Here is a 26,005-nt window from a genome sequence, read left to right as displayed (position 1 = left end):
CGCCTCAAAAAAAAAGAAGAAAAAAAACCCGCTGTTCTAGAGATGGAAAGATTGAAAAGGAAAAAACATTGCTAGGTACCTAGCATAAAAAGTTATAGTTTCAGTTAGACTCTTCATTATTCATACCAGCATTCCCACATTCTAAATGGACTACCTAAAGAAACCTCTTACCAAAAATGCACAACTGAATGCATTCTCTATAAACACTGTACATAAATTACTCTATTCATAAGGCACAACCTTAAAAAGAATTTAGATACTCTACACTCATGATCGTGTCAATCCTGGTGATATATGTGGAGTCAATGGTCTCTGTCATTGCAAACATCCAACTCTTCCATTTCCAAAGTATCTCTTACAGAAAATTATAGGGTATGTTTAGACTATGATTTAACCAGCTTAGAGTTAAATGCACAAGTAAATATTTACATTGCAAACATTAAGAATGCCCTTTTATAGCAGAAAATAAAAAAACCCAATAGGGAGCAGATATGAAAGAAACAAGTAAATAAACTATTTTTCTAAAATCAGATATAAATCTATAAAACTATAGGTTAAACAAATGAAAACTGTTTAATATTTTTTGTTCTACCCCCTTTAAAAGGTGCTAGTATTGATGAGACAGTTTTTGCTAAAGCCCCTCTCTGGCTAGGGACACTCTTGGCGCATGGCCCTTGTACAAAAACTTTGTGTCCCAGAAGCCTGCAGGGACTTCAGTGATGCTCCACCAGTCAAGACACTTCAGGAAGCTCTGGCTCCCAGAGCATAAGGCTCCCTGGGGACGAGAAACATGGATAACAAAGATCTGCCAAAGTTAACTGGGACTGTCTAGACTCCTTCATGCTCAAACCTCTATAGTTAGAATTGCACTCCTCTGCTCCAAAACAGGGGTTGTAGAGGAGATACCTTGAGAAATGGTTCAGGAAACAAATGTTCAGGACATTTAATATACAGTTAAAGTCAAAGAACAGCTTTTTTTTTTTAAACCAGGCATTAAAGTATTTAAAAAGTGATTTCCCTATCCTCTTCCTCCTCCTTTATTACTTTGTTCACATGAAAGCTCACCTCGCCCTCTTGAAGAACTTCGACCTCTAGGAGCCCCCACCACTGTTCCTCCTCCTCCTCGTCCTGTCAATCGCAGGACTGCGGCACTATTTACAGACATGGAAAAGTTTCTCTGCCAAAAAAAAAAAAGAAAATAGAAAGAAAAAAAGAGAAAAGAAAAGAAAGAAAAAATGGATAAAACAGATAAAACTACATGTTCTTTCTTCCCACCTCCCACTACATCTGTAAAATGGCATCTAATCACTACTAGCAATAGGAAACCATAACCACACAACACAGGAGATGATCCAAAACTTGATTTTAGCTCACAATTTCTAATTTACATTTCAGATCCACAAAATTGACAACCAGTGCCTTAAACTATGCTAGGTTTGGTGAGAAAATATTAGGCAAGCAAACAAACTAAATGCTGTATGTATCCAGAAGCAGAATTTTAACTGCAGTACTGTTTCTAAATGCAAAATATGGAAACTAGATCTCAACTGATACGAGCTAATTTAAAAATTCTGGTCATATATACATGAAATTCCATATAGCTGATTCAAAGAAACGAGGCAACTCTATGGCTTAGGTTGAACCATATGAAACTGTCAATATTCAACTATTTCTGATTCACAAAAACTGCAATTTCCTATGGTCAATCTAATGTACAGGGACACAGAACATAGTTGTAGTTAGGGGCATGGACAGGCCACACTGCCTACGACTGACTTCTGGCTCCTTTACTCAACTTCTCTGGCCTCAGTTTCCTCATCTATATAACATGGACAAGGATATTTTTATCTACCTCATGGAAGCACTCGACACATTAAATTTCAAGTGCTTAGAATAGTACCTGACACATATTAATTAAAAGCTAAATAAGTATTAGCTATTTGCCTCCTAGATAGACACTTAAGGAAAAACATTAAAGTGTAGAATTGTGTACACAGATAGCATACTACCATCTCTGTGTATGTGTGAAGTGGGTATTTAAAGAAATATACAAATAGTTGCAGACACCTTAAGCAACCCTGGAAGGGAACACAAGAAAATGGAAACAGTGGTTAGCCCTGAGGAAAATTGGTAGCAGAGTCTGGGTGACAGACTTACTTTCTGTTATATGTGTTTTTTCAATTTTTGTATATATATATATATGCATTATCTATTCAAGAATGCATTAATCAAGTAATTTTCTTTGATGTCAAATAAAATACTCTCATCTAATAGCAGCTACCTAAATTATATATGCAATGCATAGAATCATGCTTCTCAAACTGAGATAAATATTCAAGTGAAATGCCACGCCAATAGAACAACTACATTTTTGGGCATTGATTTTATTCTAAGAAACCTTTTTTTCCTGGTTATATTTTAAACATACATACATACATACGTACATATGGGGAGAATGAGTGTGTGAGTATACTTTAAAAATAAAATACCTAAATCAGGTAACTTCAGGAAACAAGATATTCAGCAAGATAAGAAGCTTGCTTTAAGTTCTCAAAAGTATTTACAGGGGTGCTGAAAGAAAAAGTTTATAAAACTCTAGGAAAATCCAAACAATCTCTCCTTTTTTTTTTGAGACAGTGTCTCACTCTGTTGCCCTAGCTAGAGTGCTGTGGCATCAGCCTAGCTCACAGCAACCGCAAACTCTTGGCCTCAGCCTCCCAGTAGCTGGGACTATAGGCATGCGCCACTATGCCCAGCTAATTTTTTCTATTTTTAGTTATCTGGCTAATTTCTTTTTTTCTTTTTTTTTCTTTTATTTCTAGTAGAGACGGGGTCTTGCTCTTGCTCAGGCTAGTCTGGAACTCCTGACCTCAAGCAATCTTCCCCCCTTGGCCTCCCAGAGTGCTAGGATTACAGGCATGAGCCATCACGCCTGGCCCTAAACAATCTTTGAATGGGTACCTGACCAAAGGACATCAATTTGATGAATACATTTGATGAATACAATTTGATGAATACATTTGATGAATCTTTTGCCAGCTTTAAGCACTATCCTATTCCAACATATTTCATAAATGACAAAAGCTACCAAATAAGTTATCAGGAAATCCCAAATGAGGCATTTTAAATGCCTTCAAAATGGACTTGATGATCTTCTGTGGCTACAGTGAAAACTTTCTAATCCTAGCATTAAGCACCTGTGATTGTAGAATGCAGACCTTAAGATAAATATTTTCATTATGAAAACAAAATTAAGACCTACTCCTTTAGTCATTCTAGAACTATTTTTAGTGTGTGGGTTAGTGCATACCTAATTTTATTCTTCTCTAAATTGATAACCAATTGTCACTGGTTAAGTATTGTTAACCAACAGATTTCAAGCAGCATTTGTTGAATAATTTTTGATTTTTCAAATGATTTGTGTAGCTACTTACTACATACTAATTTCCTTAAAATGTTATGAGATATTTCTGGATGATTCAATTACTGATTTTGTTGCTTAAAGGTCTACCATGTTTTAGTAACTAGTCATCCTCCCTTTTCTGGTGCATATTTCTAAGAAATATAGGAAATCACTTAAGAAAAACTAAGAAAAATTTAAATTATATATAAACAGCTAGAAAATTAGAAGAAATACCACAAAAGAATAAAATTGGTATAGTGTGCTAATAAAAATAGCTTCTATGTTTAAAATCATAAATGTGATTTAAAAACTTACCAGGCACAACTATGGCTAATGACCTTAAAATATAACAAGCTCATATAAACAATATAAATCAACAAGAAAAAAGTTAATATCCCAAAAGAAATACTGGCAAAGACAAGAAAAAATTAGCAGAAATATAAATGATGAATAAACATCAGAAAAACTGTTTACTTTTCTGAGCAAAGAAATGCAAACTAAAACAATGGAAGAATTTTTTTCCAAACTTGCAAGGAATTTTTTCTCAATATTGGAAGTACAGAACAATGTTTAGCGTATACCACCACTTACATAAAAGGGGGAAACATAGATTTACTTGGAATAATACACAAGAAATTACTAACATTGGCTCCCTTTGGGAAAGGGGGTAGGGGCTAGGGTAAAGGATGAAAGATTTTTCTTTCACATGCTGTTCTGTACATTTTTTTTTTTTTTTTTTTTTTTGAGACAGAGTCTCGCTTTGTTGCCCAGGCCAGAGTGAGTGCCATGGCATCAGCCTAGCTCACAGCAACCTCAAACTCCTGGGCTCAAGCGATCCTCCTGCCTCAGCCTCCCCAAGTAGCTGGAACTACAGGCATGCGCCACCATGCTCGGCTAATTTTTTCTATATATATTAGTTGGCCAATTAATTTCTTTGTATTTATAATAGAGACGGGGTCTCGCTATTGCTCAGGCTGGTTTCGAACTCCTGACCTCGAGCAATCCGCCCGCCTCAGCCTCCCAGAGAGCTAGGATTACAGGCGTGAGCCACCGCGCCCGGCTACATTTTTATTTTTTAAACCATTTATTACATATTCAAAAATATATAAATAAAATTTAAAAAAAGAAAAATAGTAAACATAGCAAAACAATGGTAAAATACTGCAGTTATGGCAACAGTAAAACAAAAGAGATATCCTCATTCACACCTTCTTGAAAACAATCTCCCAGGATGAACAACTGAGGTTTATTTGTGAACATTCAATGATATTCCATTAATCTATATGTCTACCCTGAACCCATACTGTTTGGATTATTGTAGCTCTGTAAAAAGTTATTAAACAAGGAAATGTGAGTCCTCTAATTTTGTCCTTTCTTTTCAAAATTGTTTTGACTATTCTTGTTCCCTTGCAGTTCCACATGAATTTTAGGATCAACTTGTCAAGGTATTCCCAAAAGGCCACTGGGATTTCAATAATGCTCGTACTGACTGTAGATTGCTTTGGGGAGTACTGCATCTTAACAATATCAAGTCTTCCAATCATGAAAATGAATACCTTTCCATTTATTTAGGTATTTTTAAATTCCTTTCAGCAGTGTCTTATAGTTTTAAGTCTAAAACTCTTATAGCTCTTTTGTTAAACTAACTCTTAAGTATTTTATTCATTTTGATGCTATTGTAAATGGAATTTTCTTAATCTTCTTTGTTCCTGACTAGTGTATAGAAACACAACTGATTTTTGCACATTGATCTTGTAACTTACAACCATGCTGAATTTATTAGTTAATAGTTTTTTTGTGGATTCCTTAGGATTTTTCTATATATAAGATCACGTCATTTGCAAATAGAGATAGTTTTACTTCTTCCCTTCCAATTTGGATGGCTTTTATTTCTATGGCTTTTCTTTCTTTCTGTCACCTGAAGGCTCTAGCTAGAACTTCCAATACAATGTTGGATAGTGATGGTGAGCAGGCATCCTTCTTATTCATGATATTAGGGGAAAGCTTTCAGATTGTATCACTGAGTATGATGTGAGCTATGTGTTTTTCAAAAATGCCCTCAATCCATTAATGAAGCTCCCTTCTATTCCTATCTAGTATGCTGAGTGCTTTTTTTTAATCATGAAAGAGTGTTCAATTTTGTCAACTGCTGGTCGGGTGCAGTGGCTCATGCCTGTAATCCTAGTACTCTGAGAGGCCGAGGCGGGGGGACTGCTCAAGGTTAGGAGTTCGAGACCAGCCTGAGCAAGAGCAAGACTCTACTATAAATAGAAAGAAATTAATTGGCTAACCAAATATATATATATATGTATATATATACAAAAAGACCCTACTATAAATAGAAAGAAATTAATCGGCTAGCCAAATATATATATACATATAAAAAAAAATTAGCTGAGCATGGTGGCGCATGCCTGTAGTCCCAGCTACTCGGGAGGTTGAGGCAGGAGGATCGCTTGAGCCCAGGAGTTTGAGGTTGCTGTGAGCTAAGCTGATGCCACGGCACTCTAGCCCGGGAAACAGAAGTGAGACTCTGTCTCAAAAAAAAAATTTTTATCAAATGCTTTTTCTGTATTAATTACATGATCAGGTGGAGGATTTTTTCCTTCATTCTACTAATATGGTTTATTACACAGATCTTCGTATTTTGAACTACCCTTGCATTCCAGGGATAAATCCCACTTGGTCATGGCATATAATTCTTAAAACAAGCTATTAGATTCAGTATGTATTGACATATTTTGACAATTAAAGATATACAAAGAAAACAGGCTACAATAAAAAAGATTAAAGTTAACAAGTAATTTTCTCTACATGGTAAGTTTTGTTTTTTGTTCTTTTTTTGAGACAGAGTCTCACTTTGTTGCCCAGGCTAGAGTGAGTGCCATGGCGTCAGCCTAGCTCACAGCAACCTCCAACTCCTGGACTCAAGCAATCCTACTGCCTCAGCCTCCCAAGTAGCTGGGACTACAGGCATGTGCCACCATGCCCGGCTAATTTTTTCTATATATATTAGTTGGCCAATTAATTTCTTTCTATTTTTAGTAGATACAGGGTCTCGCTCTTGCTCAGGCTGCTTTTGAACTCCTGACCTTGAGCAATCTGCCCACCTTGGCCTCCCAGAGTGCTAGGATTACAGGCGTGAGCCACCACGTCAGCTACATGGTTAAGTTTTTAAGTGAGCTTTTTCTTCATAATTTTCTGTATTTTTGGCAATGAATATGAGTAACTTTTGCAATAATAAAATTAGCATTTTATTGCTTTTAAGGAATGTATATGAAAATTGTAAAATCAATAAGACAACCCACCAAAACAATGGACAAAAGACACAGGCAAATCAAAAATCAATAATGGTCCATAGGCGTATGAAGATTTTCAACCTCACTAGTAACTAGGGAAATGCAAATTAAAAACAACTATCACAACCATCAGAGTTTTTTTTTTTTTCTTTTTTCCTAATTATTTTACTGAGCAGGATTACCATGGCACACAACCACCAGTTCGAAAAAAATTCAAAAATCAAAAGCAGGAAAAGTTATAGAAATGTGATCTCTGATACACTGCTTGTGGGAGAGCAAATTATTCTAAACCACAAGAGAAAGTAATTTGGCAATACCCAATAAAGTTTTAAAAATGCAAAAAACCAAAACCCAATGATTCCACTTTTATAACACACATTGTAAGAATGCTCACTACAGCATAATTTGTAGTAACAAAAATTGAAAACAACCTAAATTTTTTTTTTTTTTTTTTTTTTGAGACAGAGTCTCACTTTGTTGCCTAGGCTAGAGTGAGTACCATGGCGTCGGCCTAGCTCACAGCAACCTCAAACTCCTGGCTCAAGCAATCCTTCTGCCTCAGCCTCCCAAGTAGCTGGGACTACAGGCATGCGCCACCATGCCCGGCTAATTTTTTCTATATATATTAGTTGGCCAATTAATTTCTTTCTATTTATAGTAGAGACGGGGTCTCGCTCTTGCTCAGGCTGGTTTCGAACTCCTGACCTTGAGCAATCCGCCCGCCTCGGCCTCCCAGAGAGCTAGGATTACAAGCGTGAGCCACCACACCCGGCCACAACCTAAATTAAATATCCAACAAGACTTGGAAAATTGCGGATTTTCTCATACAGAGCAAACAAACAAGACCTACATGTATCATCATAGATAAATCTAAAAATCAATGTTACAAGGGAAAAAAAGTAAGCTACAGAATAAGAACTAAGGTATGCTATCTTCAATATAAAATTTATAACCCTATAAACTGAAACTATTTTATGATACAGAATATTTAAATGTGCAAGAAAAATATAAAAACATAAAGAAAAATAAAACAATTCATAGAATCTCTAAAAAGGAAGGGAGGGGTACACAGTCTGAACTATATGAGAAATCTGATTTCTCAAAACAAATAAAAAAGACATACAGATATACCTTAAGTTTAACATTTGATATATCTGAATAGTAGATATACTGGTATTTGTAAAATGTTCTCAATATTTGTGTATTTTAAATACGTCATAGTAAAAATATTTTTTTTAAAAAGTTAAACTAAAGTATATTCATAAATTAATTTGATACTCAGTAGGAACTTTTCAGCAATCACTAGAGACAGACTCGTTCTTTCCCATGTACCGTTTTTTTTTCTTTTTTTATTTTAATTATCTTTCTCCTTTTTTTTTTTTTTTTTTTTTTTGTCACACACACTATTCTCTGAGTATAGCCATGTACTATTTATAATAATAAATACCTTTTGGTCAATGAAAAGGGTCTTCTAGGGTCATTAGCAGAATGACCCTAGAAGATATTGGGGTTCATGAATAAAGATGGAACTAGCCTAATTTAGAAGAAGCCACAAGCAAAACCAAATTATGAAAATATGGTGAAAATTACCAAAGATTAATATCACAACTTTCTTAGATCTTATAATTTTAGATCTTATAATAATTCTAATAGAAAATTATTTGTGGCTTCCCCACACAAACCATTGCCAGAGTATAGAGAAAACACCCATAGTTGGCATAAAAAAGTAATGATGAATATGTTCTGGAATTAGACATAGATGATGGTTGTAGAACTCAGTTAATATACTACAAACCACTGTACTATACACCTTAAAAAGAGTGTATTTCATGGGTGAATTATGTCTCCATAAAACTGGGGTTTTTTTATTTGTTTGGTTTTATTAAGAGACAGCCTTGCTCTGTCACCCAGGATAAAGTGCAGTGGTGCAAACCTCCGACTGCCAGGCTCAAGCAATCCTCCTGCCTCAGCCTCCCAAGTTTCTAGGACTACAGGCTTGTGACATCATGCTTGGCTAACCAATAAAGCTGTTTAAAAACAAAAAAAAAGTATGTTGATTCTCCATATAATGTGACATTCCAGCATTCCAACAAAACTCTTATCTCTGCATTTTATTTTACTATAATCATGTAAGTTCCTTGAAATCAGAAACTCTTTTATGTTTGCACAGGATGTAATAAACTATAAATAGGGACAACACAAAATTTGCTACTTTCCAGACCAGAAGTTTACTTTCTCACAACATTATACACAAAAAAATTGGTGACAGAGAATTTTAAGTATATTTTGAGCTGAAGACCTACATTTTCCTTTAGTGGTAAAAATCAACTGGTTAGAGTTCAGGTTGGCAATTATTTCTGAAAAACCATGTTTTTCTACAAAGATGATCTTCCCCCTTACTACCCCAAAAAATAACTCTTCCTGTCTACTCCAGCATGTTTTAAAGAATGTTTCCCATTGTCCTTAAACATTTCCTTATCTCTACATTATACTCAACTGCTTCAGATACTAAAGCAAAATCTAGTCCATGAAAAAGCATTTGCATACCAAGAAATAGTAAGAAAGAAGCAGATCTATGAGGACGTAGGATAATCCTTAGGGCCTAAGTAACAGCTTCCTATTTTCATGCTTTATTGGGGAGCAACAAGGGTTTGGTAGGGTTCAGACCTAGGCACAAACCTGTTCTTCTTCTGTAAAGGGTACAAGGGCCAATGGCGGCAGGGGCTCCTCCTGGAGGATAGGCAGAAATTCTTTATCCAGGAGGTCTGACGGTATCTGTACGACCAAACACATGACTACGAGATTAATGCTGTTCTTCCAATTACAAGAAGATAAAACCAAGAAAAAACACTCTTCTGCTGTTTATCTATTGCTGATTGTTATAAATACAGATTAAAGCTTATTCAGCTATAATTGACCACAGTAGTACTTACCTATTTTGAGAGACTCAAATATTAAAAACTCCAGTCACCCTCCCTGTCCTCTTACAAAGATCTTTGCTTTTGGATTTGGCACTAACTCTGGTATTTCAGAGCAAAAAGTAGAGGAGTAAGAATCCCCACATTTAACACAAGCAGAAGATGGTAAGAAGAGTTTTAAAAACACTTATATTATTTGTCCTTAACAGACAGCTTTAAATTTGATACTCTTAATCAATTAAAAAATTAAAAATATATCGAAAAACTACAAAATATTATTTCTCGCTAGACAGATAATAAATATCTACTTTATACTGTCTCTGTTTTGATCGTTTATCTGTGACACAAACATGGTGTTATATTTTATGATTCTCTCTCCACTAAACATTTTATATTTAACTTAAAAAGGGAAAGAACAGGAGAAGGTGCTCTTCCTCTCACTCCTTACTTCTAACTGGAAAGTATGATAAGAGGTGGAATAAACAAAAAGGGAGAAATTCTTAATTTCCCAGCCATTAAACTGGGATAAAAATAGATGTGAAATGGTGGTGAAGAAGAAATTAGCCTGAGAAGGCAGCAAGTGCTGACTAGGTTTTCCTGTTTCCATGAAGCTGCCTACTCCTGTAATAAAAGTTTAGATCTTGGGCCAGGCGCCGTGGCTCACGCCTATAATCCTATTACTCTGGGAGGCCAAGGTAGGAGGATTGCTTGAGCTCAGGAGTTCAAGACCAGCCTGAGCAAAAGCAAGACCCCGTCTCTACTAAAAACTGAAAAAATTAGCCGGGCATGGTGGTGCATGCCTGTAGTCCCAGTTCCCTGGGAGGCTGAGGCACGAGGATTGCTGGAGCCCAGGAGTTTGAGGTTGCTGTGAGCTAGGCTGACACCACAGCACTCTAGCCTGGGCAAGAGAGTGAGACTCTTGTCTCAAAAAAAAGTTTAGATATTCTATAAAAATAGAGTGTTCTTTAAAAAAGTTCCTCTGTTAACTACTAAAGGTTTCAAAGCAGGAAAATGCTAAGGTGGAGAGAAAAAGCATGGGTCAACATATTACTGGAATAATATTATTTTCCACATATCACCACATCGCTGTACACACCCCAGAGTCTCATTCATAATTTTAAACTCTTTTCCTATTTTCTTACCTTGTTGTCTTTAAGGAAAAGTGCTAACATTTCTTCTCTGCCATAACGATAATCTGCTAATTTATACTTCGGCAATGCTGGAGAAAGAGGCGGGGAAGTAATACTCCCACCACTGGACAGAGCTCGGAGCCTAGAACAGGGAAAGAGAGAGAATATAAAATGAAGTGCCAAATATTCTGGCACTGTGGACTTTTTATTTTATATAATACATTGTAAAAAATTTTCATTTTCATTTTACTTCTTTAGAAAAGCAGAAAGAAATCCCATTATCTCAAGGTATCAAAGACATTAGCTTTAATATCTTTGTCACAGCACACCAAGAAAGCAGTTCATTGGGCAAAAACATGTGGCAATTCCTTACTTAAAAGGTATTATGGGGCCGGGTGCGGTGGCTCACGCCTGTAATCCTAGCACTCTGGGAGGCCGAGGCAGGCGGATTGCTCGAGGTCAGGGGTTCGAAACAAGCCTGAGCAAGAGCGAGACCCCATCTCTACTAGAAATAGAAAGAAATTAATTGGCCAACTAATATATATAGAAAAAATTAGCCGGGCATGGTGGCGCATGCCTGTAGTCCCAGCTACTCAGGAGGCTGAGGCAGAAGGATTGCTTGGACCCAGGAGTTGGAGGTTGCTGTGAGCTAGGCTGATGCCACAGCACTCACTCAAGCCTGGGCGACAAAGTGACACTCTGTCTCAAAAAAAAAAAAAAAAAAAAAGGTATTATGGTATGTCCCTGAGAAGCTTGGTGGATGGGGAGGGGGATACATTTTTCCAAATTATAAAAGTCACACATGATTAAAACAAAAGTGAGATACCACCTTACACCCATTATAATCATGAAAATTAGTCAGTCTAATAATACCAGGTGTTGGTAAGCATGTAAAAGAAAGGGAACTCTCAGTGTTTGTGACACTATATTAATATACTGGAAAAACCACTTCAAAGAATGATTTGGTAACACCTAATTGTTTCATATCTATTTGGCAATTTGGTAATAGGTAAAATATTTAATAAAGTATGGTATACAAAAAAAAACAGCTTATAGTAAACATAACTTTATTTTATATCTATAAAATGTATAGACCTGCAAATATGTTTACACTGTTCCACGACACATACAGAATGCACCAAAGCTAGAAACAAACAGGGAATTGATAAATAGTCAGGATAAGGTTACATGTGCAAAGACTAGGCAAGTACAAAGAAAGATGGGAGGATTGCTTGAGCTCAGGAGTTTGAGACCAGCCTGAGCAAGAGCAAGACCCTGTCTCTATTAGAATTATAAAAAATTAGCCAAGCATGGTGGCATTCCTCTGTAGTTCCAGCTACTCAAGAGGCTGAAGCTGGAGGATCCTTTGAACCCAGGAGTTACAGTGAGCTATGAATGCACTACTGCACTCCACCCTGGACAACAAAGCAAGACCCTGTCTATTAAAAAAAAAAAAATAAAGATGATGACAACGAAGAAGAAATATAAAAGAGCAAACTAACTCATGAGATAAGTTTTGGAAAAGTGTGGAGTATAAGATGCTTATAAGGCAGCCAAATGAAAAATCAAATAGGCACCTGAATATCCTGCACTCCCATTATAATTCCTTTACAGCATTATGACATTATAGTTACTGTTAGATTCCATACTAAATTTAAAAATAAATACCAGGTCTTTTTATACTCATTGCCTTAAGCATCTAATCCACAAATTAGAACATGGCAGGTACTTAGTAAATGTTTTCTGAAGAAATGTTAATATTCTCTTCTAAATACACTCCTGGCTAATATCTAATTTACTATCCTTTCAGTTCCCATTAGACAGCTTTTACCCTTTTGGAAAACTGGGAATATTAACATATTCCATCCTCCAGAACTTCTCTCATTTTTCCCATAATTTCATAAATATTTTTGGATAGTAAACTAGCAATCTCAGGTTTGCATTCCCTTCTTTTCCCCTTAAGACCTGAACGCCTTCATTCAACAAAAATTTATTAAGTGCCAATGTCCAGAATGCACTAACGTAAATAATGGGATTACCCAAAACTGAAAATTACAGTGCCTTTCTTCACAGAATTAGTTCTTTCCTGAGTAATAAGGCAAACATGTATCAATATATACAGAGATACACCACAAAGTCATAACTACTGTATAAACAAAGCGCTCTGGGGAAAACAGAAGTATCTCCCTCTTTTTTGCAAGCAAAAACCTGGAAAAACTTCCTTAAGACCATGGAGATGCAATAAAAGAAACCCCAAAGGAGCTTCTTTGGCTCCTTTCCCATAAAGCCAGCTAACTGGCTACAATTATTCTCCCTATTATGAAGTCCTTATCTAGACTTATCTGAGATTTTTTTGATCCTCAAATATTTTTAAATCCACAAATAAAACAAGTATAATTAGTTTGTGAAATGTCTTGTTCTCAGAAGTAATTTAACAAAAAAGAAAAAAAAAGATTAAAATGTCTTGAATGTCTTGAAGTATACATTTGCAAAGTAAAAAGAATAAGAGAATACAAACCAAAACATTTGCAAAGGTTTTTGGGGCTGTAAAATTAAGAGTAACTTAGATCTTTTCTTTTTCTTTTGTACTATTGTTTCCTCCAAATTTTCTGGAATCAGAGTGTTTATTTTGTTGTTGGGACTAACCACAAAAAATCTGTAAAAGATATGAATCTAAGGGATTTAGCATGAAACAACTTTTTATCAAGATAGCATGCATTGTTTTGTCAAGGGTGAAGTAAACATACAGAAGATGAGAATTAAATTCATAAAATCCTGCTGGTGGTTCAATCTGTCCATATATCATCCAAAGCATTAAAATAAAACTTTTGATTTAATAATTCCACTTCCAAGAAATTAATCCAAGGAAAATGATCAGTGATAGAAATAAAACTGTTTAGACCACGCGAGGTGGCTCACACCTGTAAACCTAGCATTCCAGGAGGCCAAGACAGGAGGATCGCTTGAGCGCTCAGGAGTTTGAGGTTGCTGTGAGCTAGGCTGATGCCACAGCACTCTAGCCCGGGCAACAGAGTGAGACTGTATCTCAAAAAAAAAAAAAAAAAAAAAAAAAGAGAGAGAGACAGAGACAGAGACAGAGACAGAGACAGAGAGAGAGAGAGAGAGACAGACCAGCCTGAGCAAAAGTGAGACTCTGTCTCCACTAAAAATAGAAAAACTAGCCAGGTGTTGTGCATACCTATAGTCCCAGCTACTAGGGAGACTGAGGCAGGAGGATCACTTAAGCCTTAGAGTTTGAGGTTGCAGTGACCTATAATGACACCACTGCACTTTACCCCAGGGCAACAGAGTGAGACTCTGTCTCTAAAAAAAAAGAAGTAGTACATAAAATATTTGGCATGTTACATTTTGATACAGACCATGAAGGAAAATTAAGCAAAGAAGAGAGGGAGGAAGGAGTGGGGGATCAGGAAAGGCCTTTATATTGGTACTCTGAAATTCTGTTTGATAGTGTTTTGTTTGTTCAGCCCCAGTGTCTTATCCAAAATTTGAATTAAGGTTACTTTAGCAGAGGGCAACCTATATTATTAATTATAAAACAGCTTTTAAAATCTATTATTAGATTTTTATAAGAAATTACTGCAAGGCTTAATTCACACTTCGCACTTCACTTTACAAAAGAGTTGGCGGCAAGTAAATAGAAGTCTTAGCCCACTTGGGAGACTGGAAGATGATTAATTAACCTAAAAATGATTTACTTCTACATTAACTGTATCACACCCTTTTAAACTGCTTTGGTGAATTTGTAATACACTTCTTTATTCTAAATATAAAAATAGTCTAAGACCTACTGATTCAAAAATTTAAGCTTATAGCCCCTCATGGTCTGTCCATAACACAGATTTCAAGCTCTCCCGTCTTTACACATGCCACCAGATACAAATAAATCTCTATATTATATGTGTCTCTTATTGAACATTATCTTTTATACCATTCATTATAAAAATGATGACCTTAGTAAACAGAATGTCACTAAGTATCTGGTTTAGAGTTACACACTGATTCAATGTTACCACTCCAAATCTTAATTCTCAAGAACTTTGCATACAACTCCCTATCTCAAGTTTCACAATCAATGTAATATTACATGCAGAAAAACATGGCAGCAGGCCGGGCGCGGTGGCTCACGCCTGTAATCCTAGCTCTCTGGGAGGCCGAGGCGGGCGGATTGCTCAAGGTCAGGAGTTCAAAACCAGCCTGAGCAAGAGCGAGACCCCGTCTCTACTATAAATAGAAAGAAACTAATTGGCCAACTGATATATATATATAAAAATTAGCCGGGCATGGTGGCGCATGCCTGTAGTCCCAGCTACTCGGGAGGCTGAGACAGAAGGATCGCTCGAGCCCAGGAGTTTGAGGTTGCTGTGAGCTAGGCTGACGCCACGGCACTCACTCTAGCCTGGGCAACAAAGCAAGACTCTGTCTCAAAAAAAAAAAAAAAAGAAAAAAGAAAAACATGGCAGCAGTTTCATTCAACCTTTCTCATTCAGGATTACCTGGGTTACTTAAGGGCCTCACATACTCCCTTTGCTACAAGGGATTGTGATAGATAGTATAAATAAGGCAGTGTGCCTAGTTAGACCTCCATTCCTCAATTTATCAGCATTTGAGAAGACTAAGGGAATGCTCCAAAGCTCTAATGTCTACAGGGTAATAGAGCTAACAATTAGTTAAAGCTACCTAAGGAAGGGACTGGTGACCACCCTCTGCTAGAGTTACCTCAATTAAAATTTTGTATGAAACACTGGGTTGATCAAAAAATATCATCAAACAAAACACCAAAGGATCAACAGAAAGAAGAATGTGTAAGACGCCATTGACAGACTGAGTCAATAACACAATGAGATGATTTTGTTTGGGAATTCATGGTGTAAAGCTGGAGCCAGTAAACCTTTCCTGTAAAGGGCCAGAGAGTAAGTATTTGGGCTCTGGAAATGAGACAGCCTCTGATGTAACCTGCCACTATAATAAGCAGGCAGACAGGTAATGAGAAAACAAATGTGTCTGGCTGTCTTTCAATAAAACTTTACTTACAAAAACTTTACAGTCCCACATGCGATAGTTTGTCAATCCATGCATGATGCATGTAAAACACCAAGCTAAATGTGTATTGACTCTAGAATATCACCAGTTTTTTTTTCCTTATGTTATTGCTAAATTCCTGGCGATTTTTTTGTTATCTATTAACAAAAGGATGCTGAAAAAAAAAAACTTAAATTAGCTGATGATTTTAATCATGTTTTTATAAAGAAAGAGAAATAAGTGCATGCAAATAAAAAAAGAAGCAGTTACAAACTCTAGATACAGGCAGAAGAGCTGTACACAAAGTATTTACAAAGTGGGTCTACAAAGTGAGCTATATAAATTTAAATCCACCTAGTAAAAGAAGTTAATAAGATATAAATAATGATTTACCTAAAAGAATGTTCACTAAAAATATTTTTATAATAATGAAAAACTGAGGGCCAGATGTGGTAGATCACACCTGTAATCCTAGCACTCTGGGAGGCCAAGGCGGTGGGAGGCCAAGGCGGGAGGACTGCTTGAGCTCAGGAGTTCAAGACCAGCCTGAGCAAGAGTGAGAACCTATCTCTAATAAAAATAGAAAAATTAGCTAGGTGTGATGACATGCACCTTTAGCCCCATCTACCAGGGAGGCTTAGGCAAGAGGATCCACTGAGCCCAGGAGATTGAGGTTGCAATGAGTGAGGCTGACACCACAGCATTCTACCTAGGGCAACAAAGTGAGATTCTGTCTCAAAAAAAAAAAAAAAAAAAAAAAAAAACAGAAAACTGAGAACTTCTATAAGCTACATCTAGAAGATTACTTAAATAAATGATGGTAAATCCATACAATGCAACCATTTAATAGATAGAAAATATTTACTCATAAAAAAGTTGTTTTTGATTTCATTATTTTTTAAAAGCAGATTACAAAATTGAATGTACAGTGTGATCCAATTTTTCAGAAAATAAACGGAAATATACACAAATAAGCATACATAAAACCACCTGGAAAGATACACCAAAACATTTACAGTGGTTACCATGGATGGTGAAATTATGGTGATTATATCTTCTTCTAGCATATTTGTACTTTCTTATTTTTCTAGAAACATATACTGATTTGATAATTTTAAAAATCTTTTTTTTTTTTTTGGACACAAGATCTCACTCTGTTGCCCAGGCTAAAGTGCAGTGGGATCATCAGAGTTCACTACAGACTCAAACTCCTGGCCTCAAGCAATTCTCCCGCCTCAGCCTCCGAGTAGCTGGAACTACAGGTGTATGCCACCACACCTGGCTGATTTCTTTAATTTTTTATAGGACAGGGTCTAGCTATGTTGCTTAGACTGATCTCGAACTGCCGGCCTTAAGCAATCCTCCCGCCTCAGCCTCCCAAAGTGCTGGGATTACACTCATGAGCCACTGTGACCAGCTAAAAACTCATTTTTTTAAATCTAAGGCCAGGCACAGTGGCTCACACCTATAATCCCAGCACTCTAGGAGACCAAGGCGGGAGGATTCCTTGAGCTCAGGAGTTCAAGACCAGCCTGAGCAAGAGTGAGACCCCATCTCTACTATAAATAGAAAGAAATTAGCCAAACAATCAAAAAACAGGCGCGTGCCTGTAGTCCCAGCTACCCAGGAGGCTGAGGCAGGAGGATCGTTTGAGACCAGGAGTCTGAGGTTGCTGTGAGCTAGGCTGATGCTATAGCACTCTAGCCCAGGCAAAAAAGTGAGGCTCTGTCTCAAAAATAACATAAAATAAAATAAAATCTAAAATAATAACTAAAACAAGTACAGCATTATTTAAGTCAACATTCTTGAAATAAACTCTCAGAGTACAGGCATTATACCAGTTCTTAGAACTTCAAATACTGGTTTATCCTCAGTCTCTAAAACCTGACTATGAAGGATAAGAAAATTCAGTAATTACATATAAAAAGAAATGTTTATAATATGGTAAGTTAATAAGAATCTTTGAATAGGAACTTATACTATATGAAGTCTTCATCATCTTTTAAACTACCACCCAAACAACCAAAATGTCTGAGACAAGAATCCACCTTATCTACTTAGATACAGCCTCTGACATTACCAAAGGGGTTGTTCAAGATTTCAATGGAAAAAGTAATTATTATTATTAATGCCAACGAAGAGAGGATATTCAATCACCAACTTCAGGGAAAAGGAAGAAAGGGAGGGAATTACACTACAATGTGATGAATCCCAAAATTCCACAAGAATTCCATATTCAGGGTGTAAACATATTTGTAAGAGACTCAAGGTCAATTAATTGTTACTATAGCCAATGCTAACTAACTCAATCCTAGATGGGCTACTACTAACAACCTATATAATTCTGGACCACCTGCCTAGCCCATCAATAAAATAAAATTCAAATATTTCTTTTTTTTCTTTTTTTGAGACAGAGTCTCGGTCTGTTGCCTGGGCTAGAGTGCCGTGGCTTCAGCCTAGCTCACAGCAACCTTAAACTCCTGGGCTCCAGCAATCCTACTGCCTCAGCCTCCTGAGTAGCTGGGACTACAGGCATATACCACCATGCCCAGCTAATTTTTTCTATGTATTTTTAGTTGTCCAGCTAGTTTCTTTCTATTTTTTTTTTAGTAAAGATGGGGTCTCGCTCTTGCTCAGGCTGGTCTCGAACTCCTGAGCTCAAACGATCTGCCCACCTCGGCCTCCCAAAGTGCTAGGATTACAGGCTTGAGCCACCACAACCAGCCTAATTCAAATATTTCAATAAAAATTCTTCTTCAAATGAGTCTATGAATAGGAATTACAAAACAACACAGTAGCAGAAAATATACAGACATAAATGTTACAATTATACTTACATAAAATTGTATAGGCACCCAGACAAAGGCTCAAAAAAAAAAGCAAATTTTCAAGGGTAGTGAACTATGGGGAGTTTTAATTCCAGTATCCTTACACAATCAGAAAAAATTTTTAATAAAGTACAGAATGCAGTCATTTGCCAAATATAATTTACTCCTGGGCTACCACATTGTTTTCAGCTAGGCACATCAAGAAAAAAGTCTCAAAAACATGCACATTTATAAATCACCCAGGATCTGTAAAATACTTTACTGTATTAGTCATCCAATACTGAAAAGGATGAGATTTTGAAAACTCACCATTCAGGCCCAAAGTTCAGCGTCTGAGTTTCCGCTGCCATTCTTTTCGGTATTTTTATAATAGGTTTTTATACGTGGAGAAACCTGTGAAAGAGGAAAATATCTCCATACAATTAGTCAAGATTAAATGCTGAATTCCAGTTCAGAAAGTATAGCTACTGACTGTGTTTTACTCATGCTCCTCTCAACTGGAGTCATAAGAATGAGATTGTTGAATTCCTATTTATAACAATATTGCAACAGGCAAAGTGAAGTTAGGTGAATAAATCAACCCTAACATTCCAAGTCCTCATATATTTATGTTTACCTGGGGAAAGGAGGCATAGCAAAAGGTAAAGCTGATGAGACAAGTGAGAGCAAAACATGCAGGGCACTGAGGACCAAATTAAGGATATTCTTCTTTAGCCCTGGAGCAATGAGGAATGAATGAAAGGTAATATATTTACAGTTTAGTTTCTACTACTCTTACATGGCTCCCCCACCACCTTAAAATAAGGTCCCTCCTTAACTATCTTACAGCTTCTGCCACAAGTCTTCTCACCTTCTGCTAACACTTTATACAGTACTGATTCTTCAAAAAATTATCCTGGATTGTCAAGTTAAAATCATGAGCTAATAAATTTCATAAGTGAAATTTCAAAAGCAATTTAAGATGTGATCAGCCACAAAAAACAATGGTGATACAGCACCTCTTCTATTATACTGGATAGAGCTGAAGCCCTTTCTACTAAGTGAAATTATCACAAGAATGAAAAAATAAGCTCCACATGTATTCAACATCAAGTTGGTATTAACTGATTAACACTTGCATGCACATATAGTAGTAACTTTCTTCAGGTGTTGGGCAGGTAGGAGGAGGGGAGAGGGCATAGCTATACTCACACCAAATGGGTACAGTGGGAACCATTTGGGGTATGGACAGGCTCATAGCTCTGACTCAGGCGGGGTAAAGGCAATATATGTAACCTAAACATTTGTACCCTGTAATATTCTGAAATTAAAAAAAAAAAAAAAGATATGAGTGCTTAGAAAATAGAACAGATGTGGTGGCTCCTGCCTGTAATACTAGCATTTTGGGAGGCTGAAGTAGGAGGATTGCTTGAGGCCAGGAGTTCAAGACCAGACTGAGCAACAGAGTGAAACACTCATCTCTACAAAAAATAAAAATATTAGCCTGGATGTGGTGGCCTGCGCCAATAGTCCCAGCTACTCAGAAGACTGAGGCAGGAGGATACTTTCAGCCCAGGAGTTTGAGGTTGCAATGAGCTATGATGATGCTACTACATCCTAGTCTAGGTGACTGAGCAAGACCCTGTCGCAAAAAACAAAAAGGAAGATCAAAAAATCCCAAAACAGGCCAGGCGTGGGGCTCACACCTATAATCCTAGCATTCTGGAAGGCCGCGGCAGGAGGATTGCTTGAGCTCAGGAGTTCGAGACCAGCCTGAGCAAGAGCAAGACCCCATCTCTATCAAAAATAGAAAAAATTAACCGGGCATGGTGGCACATACCTGTAGTCCCAGCTACCTGGCAGGCTGAGAGAGAAGGACTGCTTGAGCCCAGGAATTTGAGGTTACTGTGAGCTAGGCTGACGCCACAGCACTCTAGCCAGGGCAACAGACCAAGACTCTGTCTCAAAAAAAAAAAAAAAAAAAAAAAAAAAATCCCAAAACAACAAATGCTGGCAAGGATACAAAGAGATAGGAACACATACAATGGTGGGACTGCAAACTAGTACACATCTCTGGAAACAAGTGTGGAGATACCTCAAAGAACTAAAAGTAGACCTACCACTTGATCCAGCAATCCCACTACTGGGTATTTATTTACCCAAAGGGAAAAAGGACATTTTATAAAAAAGACACCTGGATCCAAATGTTTACAGCAGCACAATTCGACAATTGCAAAGATATGGAAACAAACTAAGTGCCCATCAATACATAAGTGGATCAATAAAATGTGGTATATGTATACCATGGAGTATTACTCAGCCATAAAAAAAATTGTGAACTAATACCTCTTGTATTAAACAGTATGGAACTGGAGACCATTCTTCTAAGTGAAGTATATCACAAGAATGGAAAAACAAACACCACATGTACTCACCATTAAATTAGAACTCACTGAACAACACTCTTGTATATATGGAAATAAAACTCCTCAGAAATCCAACAGGTGGCAGGGGGAGGGGGAATGAGTAAGTTCACATCTAATAGGTACAAGGCACACTATCTGGGTGAGAGACGCACTTATAACTTTGAGTCAAACAATACAAAAGCAGTTTATCTAACCAAAATGTTTGTACCCCCATAATACTTAGAAACAAAATTTAATTTAATTTAAAAAATGAAGATACCATAAATGTTGTAAATACAGTTAGCCTTCCACATCTATGGATTCAACTGACTACAGATCAAAAATATACAAAGAAAAAAAATTATGCCTGTATCTAACATGTATGGACTTTTTTTCCTTGTCATTATTCCCTAAAGAATACAGTATAGGAACTATTTACAGAGCATTTACATTATATTAACTACTATAAATAATCTAGAGATAATTTAAAGTACACAGGAGGATGTGCATAGGTTATATGCAAATACTATGCTATTTTTTATCAGGGACTGGAGCATCCAAAGACTTCAGTATCTGAGGGAGGTCCCAGAACCATTCCCCAACAGATTCTGAGGGACAACTGTACACTACTATAGAATATCTCTAAGATACATTACATCATCCTGACTATTGCCTCTGTTTAAATGATCTAAAAAGTAATAAACTAGAAATTAGTTTAAAGCTTAGAAACAGCAAAGTAAAAGTGTGTTAACCACCATAATCAGCTACTCCTTTATATGACCTCCTTCTGAAAGGTATTTCTGGCCCTATGTCAACTAAGTGGACTCCAGGGGAGAGTCCCTGCTCCCTGACCAGACAAGGGGGGTACACACTAGACTCAAGCTGCGATAAACTTAGTGCCCTCCTCACCTCTTAAGCAACTGATGATTCAATAACAGAAGGCACATTTTTTAAAATTTCTTTGAAATCAGAATGCATCTTAAATCAATATCATGTTATAACTGCTATTGGATGCGTGGCAGTTATGTCACAGTTGTCTGCACAAGGGCTGACTTTTAGTTTTAACTGCTGCTTTAAATGTCTTCAAAATGATTACAATATGATTCTGCGTCAAAACAAAATTTATCGTATAACAGAAAGAAAACAAATACATTAATAGGATATTAGTGAAGTTACTATTCATCATTGGAGGAATGATTCCAAGTACATTATAAGACAGAAAAGAAAGAAAGAAAAAAAACAAGCCAATGAAGCTTGTTATTGTTTGCTGCTGATACATGACACTACATAACCTATGTGACCAAATGCAACAGCCCTGAAATGTTTCAAAGGGGTTAAAAATTAAACAGCTTATACTGGTTGCTTTTAAGATCTTCACAAGGACCAAATCACTAAATTTTAAACTGATAAGAAAATAATGGAGGCCGGGTGTGGTGGCTCAAGCCCCGTAATCCTAGCACTCTAGGAGGCCAAGGTGGGAGGATCGCTTGAGGTCAGGAGTTCCAGACTAGCCTGAGCAAGAGCGAGACACCATCTCTACTAAAAAAAAAAAAGAAAGAAAGAAATTAGCCAGACAACTAAAAATAGAAAAAATTAGCCAGGCATGGTGGCATATGCCAGTAGTCCCAGCTACTCCGGAGGCTGAGGCAGGAGGATTGCTTAAGCCCAGGAGTTTGAGGTTGCTGTGAGCTAGGCTGATGCTATGGCACTCTAGCCCAGGCAACAGAGCAAGACTCTGTCTCAAAAAAACAAAAAGAAAGAAAAAGAAAGAAGGAAAAGAATGGAGCACTCCCTTATTGCTCCATCACTAATACTAGGGAAGAGGTAGAAGGAAGGAAGGAGACTTCTATAACACCAAGATGAAAAGTGACTTAGAAGAGTCAGACTTTGAATGCCTAGAAATCTCAGTACTATCTTAACCAATTTATTTCATTTCTATTTTCTCTTTAATTCATGCATTAAAATTATATACTGTATAATAAAAATCTACTAGATTTGCTAAATTAAGTTTTTAAAAGCTCTTGTTAAAAAATATAAAATAATTTTAAGTAATAAGAAAACTGTGACAGAGTTTACCTGGCAGGATGATTTCTTTCTTAGTAATACCGAAAATGAGGAATGTTGCAAATGATGCATGTTAGCGTCCATTAAAATCATAGCACATCCCAACTAAAATGACTTTGTCAAGGTAGCAATGATAAGAACCCAGGCAAGGTGCCTGCTGTTAAATTAAGACAAGTATACTGCTTACAAATCAGCCCTGAGACTTTATTTAGCATAAAGAAATTCAGTGTGTTTTTGAAAGTATGGGAACCTACTTGGCTAACAAATAGAGCTGGAGAGACTACACAAAGTTTTTTTGTAATATAAAATTTCTGGAGGACTGTTTTTACCGTCATTTTAATGACACCAAATGTTTTAAACTCAAACCCCTAGGAAACTTGAGACCACTGGATAATGGCTCTGCATTTATAAAGCAAGTCAGGATTTAAACCAGACTGAATTTATAAAGCATGTGAATCTCAATTAAAAATCAAACTATTTGGCATTTGAGAAAATACTAAAATCACTGTTAGTGATTTAATATTTTTCCCTTTAACTTACTAGAAGCCCATCATATATGGCCACATAGGTTGTGGAAAGTATAAAACGCCAAGGGCACTAGTAATACAAATGATACCAATGGAGCCCGTAGAGTTGTATAGTACATAATCTAACCAACTGCAGGCAACGGTCTTGAATTACAAGACAAGCTCTGAATTCAGCCAGCATCCCAGAAACAAAAAGCAAGGAAATCTTGTTCCAGACAACTTTATCATCCCACCTATAAATCTTTATGCAAAACTACCATAATGCACAAACAATAAAAGCCCAGAAATTCTTTTAATACCTTGAACTGGGAACCCAACTACCATTTACAACATGTTTTCCACTAAGAAATTATTTCCTAATGTAAAGATTTCTGAAGAACTCTTAAGAACCTAAGAATCATAACCCAAGCAATTTAGTATCAAGTAAAGAGACCTACATGGCCGGGCGTGGTGGCTCACGCCTGTAATCCTAGCACTCTGGGAGGCGGAGGTGGGAGGATTGCTCGAGGTCAGGAGTTCGAAACCAGCCTGAGCAAGAGCGAGATCCGTCTCTACTATAAATAGAAAGAAACTAATTGGCCAACTAATATATATAGAAAAAAAAAATTAGCCGGGCATGGTGGCGCATGCCTGTAGTCCCAGCGACTTGGGAGGCTGAGGCAAGAGGATTGCTTGAGCCCAGGAGTTTGAGGTTGCTGTGAGCTAGGCTGATGCCACAGCACTCACTCTAGCCTGGGCAACAGAGTGAGACTCTGTCTCAAAAAAAAAAAAAAAGGGGAGACCTACATGACTCAGAAGAGTGTTCTGCTAATTATCCTTTATGAATTAAAGCAGGAAATCTAAGAGGTATAACTGCTGAAGAAATCTAACTTAAGCAATTAAAATATTGTACTCTCTTAATTCTTAGTTCCCCACGCCAGGCTGCTCCTTCCAAATCAACCTAAATAAGCCCAGGTTTAGTGTATTTATATGTGTACTGGAGGGACTGTCTTATACTATGCTTCTGAATTATAATTTACATGGAACAGAAACTGTGCATTATTTCTGAATAGTCTTTTCCAAGGATGTAGTGAGACACTGAAATTAGCATAGGCTTCACCATCATTTTAAACTCCATCTAGCCAAATGTTACCAACTCAGACTCCTAGTAGACTTGTGACCTTTGGAAAACAGCTCTGAATTTACAAAGCAATTCAGGATTTGAACCACATTCTGGATGCTGTGCTCCACCATGCTATTCTGCCTCTCTAAATTGTCCTTTCTTGAAACTATTATCTCTTTTCACCTCCATGACTAGCACCATTCTGGTATTTTCTTTCTATCTTTATCCCCTCAAGTCAGCATTCCCCAAAATTTTCTCTTCTAACTTGCCTCTGAGTATCTATAGTTTATTTAACTATAAATTCTGTCCAGATATTGTCTCGAATTTTTCTACCAACCTTGTAGATAGAACTCTTTCAACTAAATCATGGAGTGACAAAGAAGGCATGCAGGGAGTAAGGTTGTCATTATAACAACAGCAACAAAAAATTCTCTCCCAAATTTCTAAATGCCCCCCAGGGGGGAGGGGGGAGGAGAGAGGGCCCACCCCTGCCATTAACTACAAATTTAATTTTTTTCTCCCACGACCAATATGGCACTTCCAACTGCCTGCCCTTCCTAGATATCTATCTCATCATCAACAGACCAGGGTGCCATTGCTTCCACAGTTTACTGTCAACAGGACCTCAAAGCCCAGAGTCATCTGAAACTCTTCTATCATTCATATTCAAGCATTTTGTCTCAAATTTGGCCAACTCTTCCTTCAAGATTCTCTTGCATTTTTCTTTTATTATATTCTAAACTCTATGCATGTATGGATTATTACAGTAAAATTTCTAATTTGCTTCCCTGACTCAGCCCAAAGAACCATTCCGGTCATGGCCTACATCCCTCATTAAAGACACTCCATTAACCCTTCTGTATATGGCCAAAACTCCTAGTATTCCAGTTCCTACCAATCTGGCAACCCATTCCTCCCTGATTCAATCCTCTATTGTGCTATATCCCAACTCAAAGCCAAATAAGAACTTTCTACAGTCCACTGCATTTTCCTTCTTGTTTAGTTCTGCTCATGCCATTCCCTTCCCCGAGAAGCCTGCCCTCTCTCCCTCAGAATGACCTGTACAAAACCAAGGATCCATTTAAACACTTACTCCATAAAATATTTCCCAAAGTACAAAAAGCACTGTAGTTGGGCTTGGTGGCTCACACCTATAATCCTAGCACTTTGGGAGTCTAAGGCAGAAGGATTGCTTGAGCCCAGGAGTTTGAGGTTGCAATGAGCTATGATGACGCCACTGTACTGTAGCCCAGGCAACAGAGCAAGATCCTGTCTCAAAAAAGAAAAAGAAAAAAGCGCTGCTCCCT

The 26,005-nt window shown here is 37.1% G+C and overlaps 1 protein-coding gene across 6 annotated transcripts in view; it reads right to left on the bottom strand.

The window, feature by feature from the left end:
• The window catches only part of GIGYF2 (GRB10 interacting GYF protein 2), a 136,421-nt gene that overhangs the window by 89,288 nt on the left and 21,128 nt on the right, over nt 1–26,005 (bottom strand). For all 6 annotated transcript variants that reach the window (XM_020288124.2, XM_076006046.1, XM_020288127.2 and 3 more), the window contains 4 exons: nt 18,931–19,014; nt 10,763–10,892; nt 9,382–9,477; nt 1,066–1,177 (listed from right to left, as the gene is read on the bottom strand). In XM_020288124.2, the coding sequence (XP_020143713.2) occupies nt 1,066–1,177; nt 9,382–9,477; nt 10,763–10,892; nt 18,931–18,971 (379 nt within the window). In that variant the 5' untranslated portion in view covers nt 18,972–19,014. The remainder of the gene's footprint in view (nt 1–1,065; nt 1,178–9,381; nt 9,478–10,762; nt 10,893–18,930; nt 19,015–26,005) is intronic.

The sequence above is a fragment of the Microcebus murinus genome, chromosome 8 (genome assembly GCF_040939455.1).
Source record: "Microcebus murinus isolate Inina chromosome 8, M.murinus_Inina_mat1.0, whole genome shotgun sequence".
Taxonomy (NCBI): Eukaryota; Metazoa; Chordata; class Mammalia; order Primates; family Cheirogaleidae; genus Microcebus; species Microcebus murinus.
The sequence above is the reverse complement of the archived record's forward strand: the minus strand, read 5'-3'. Positions and strand labels throughout refer to the sequence as shown.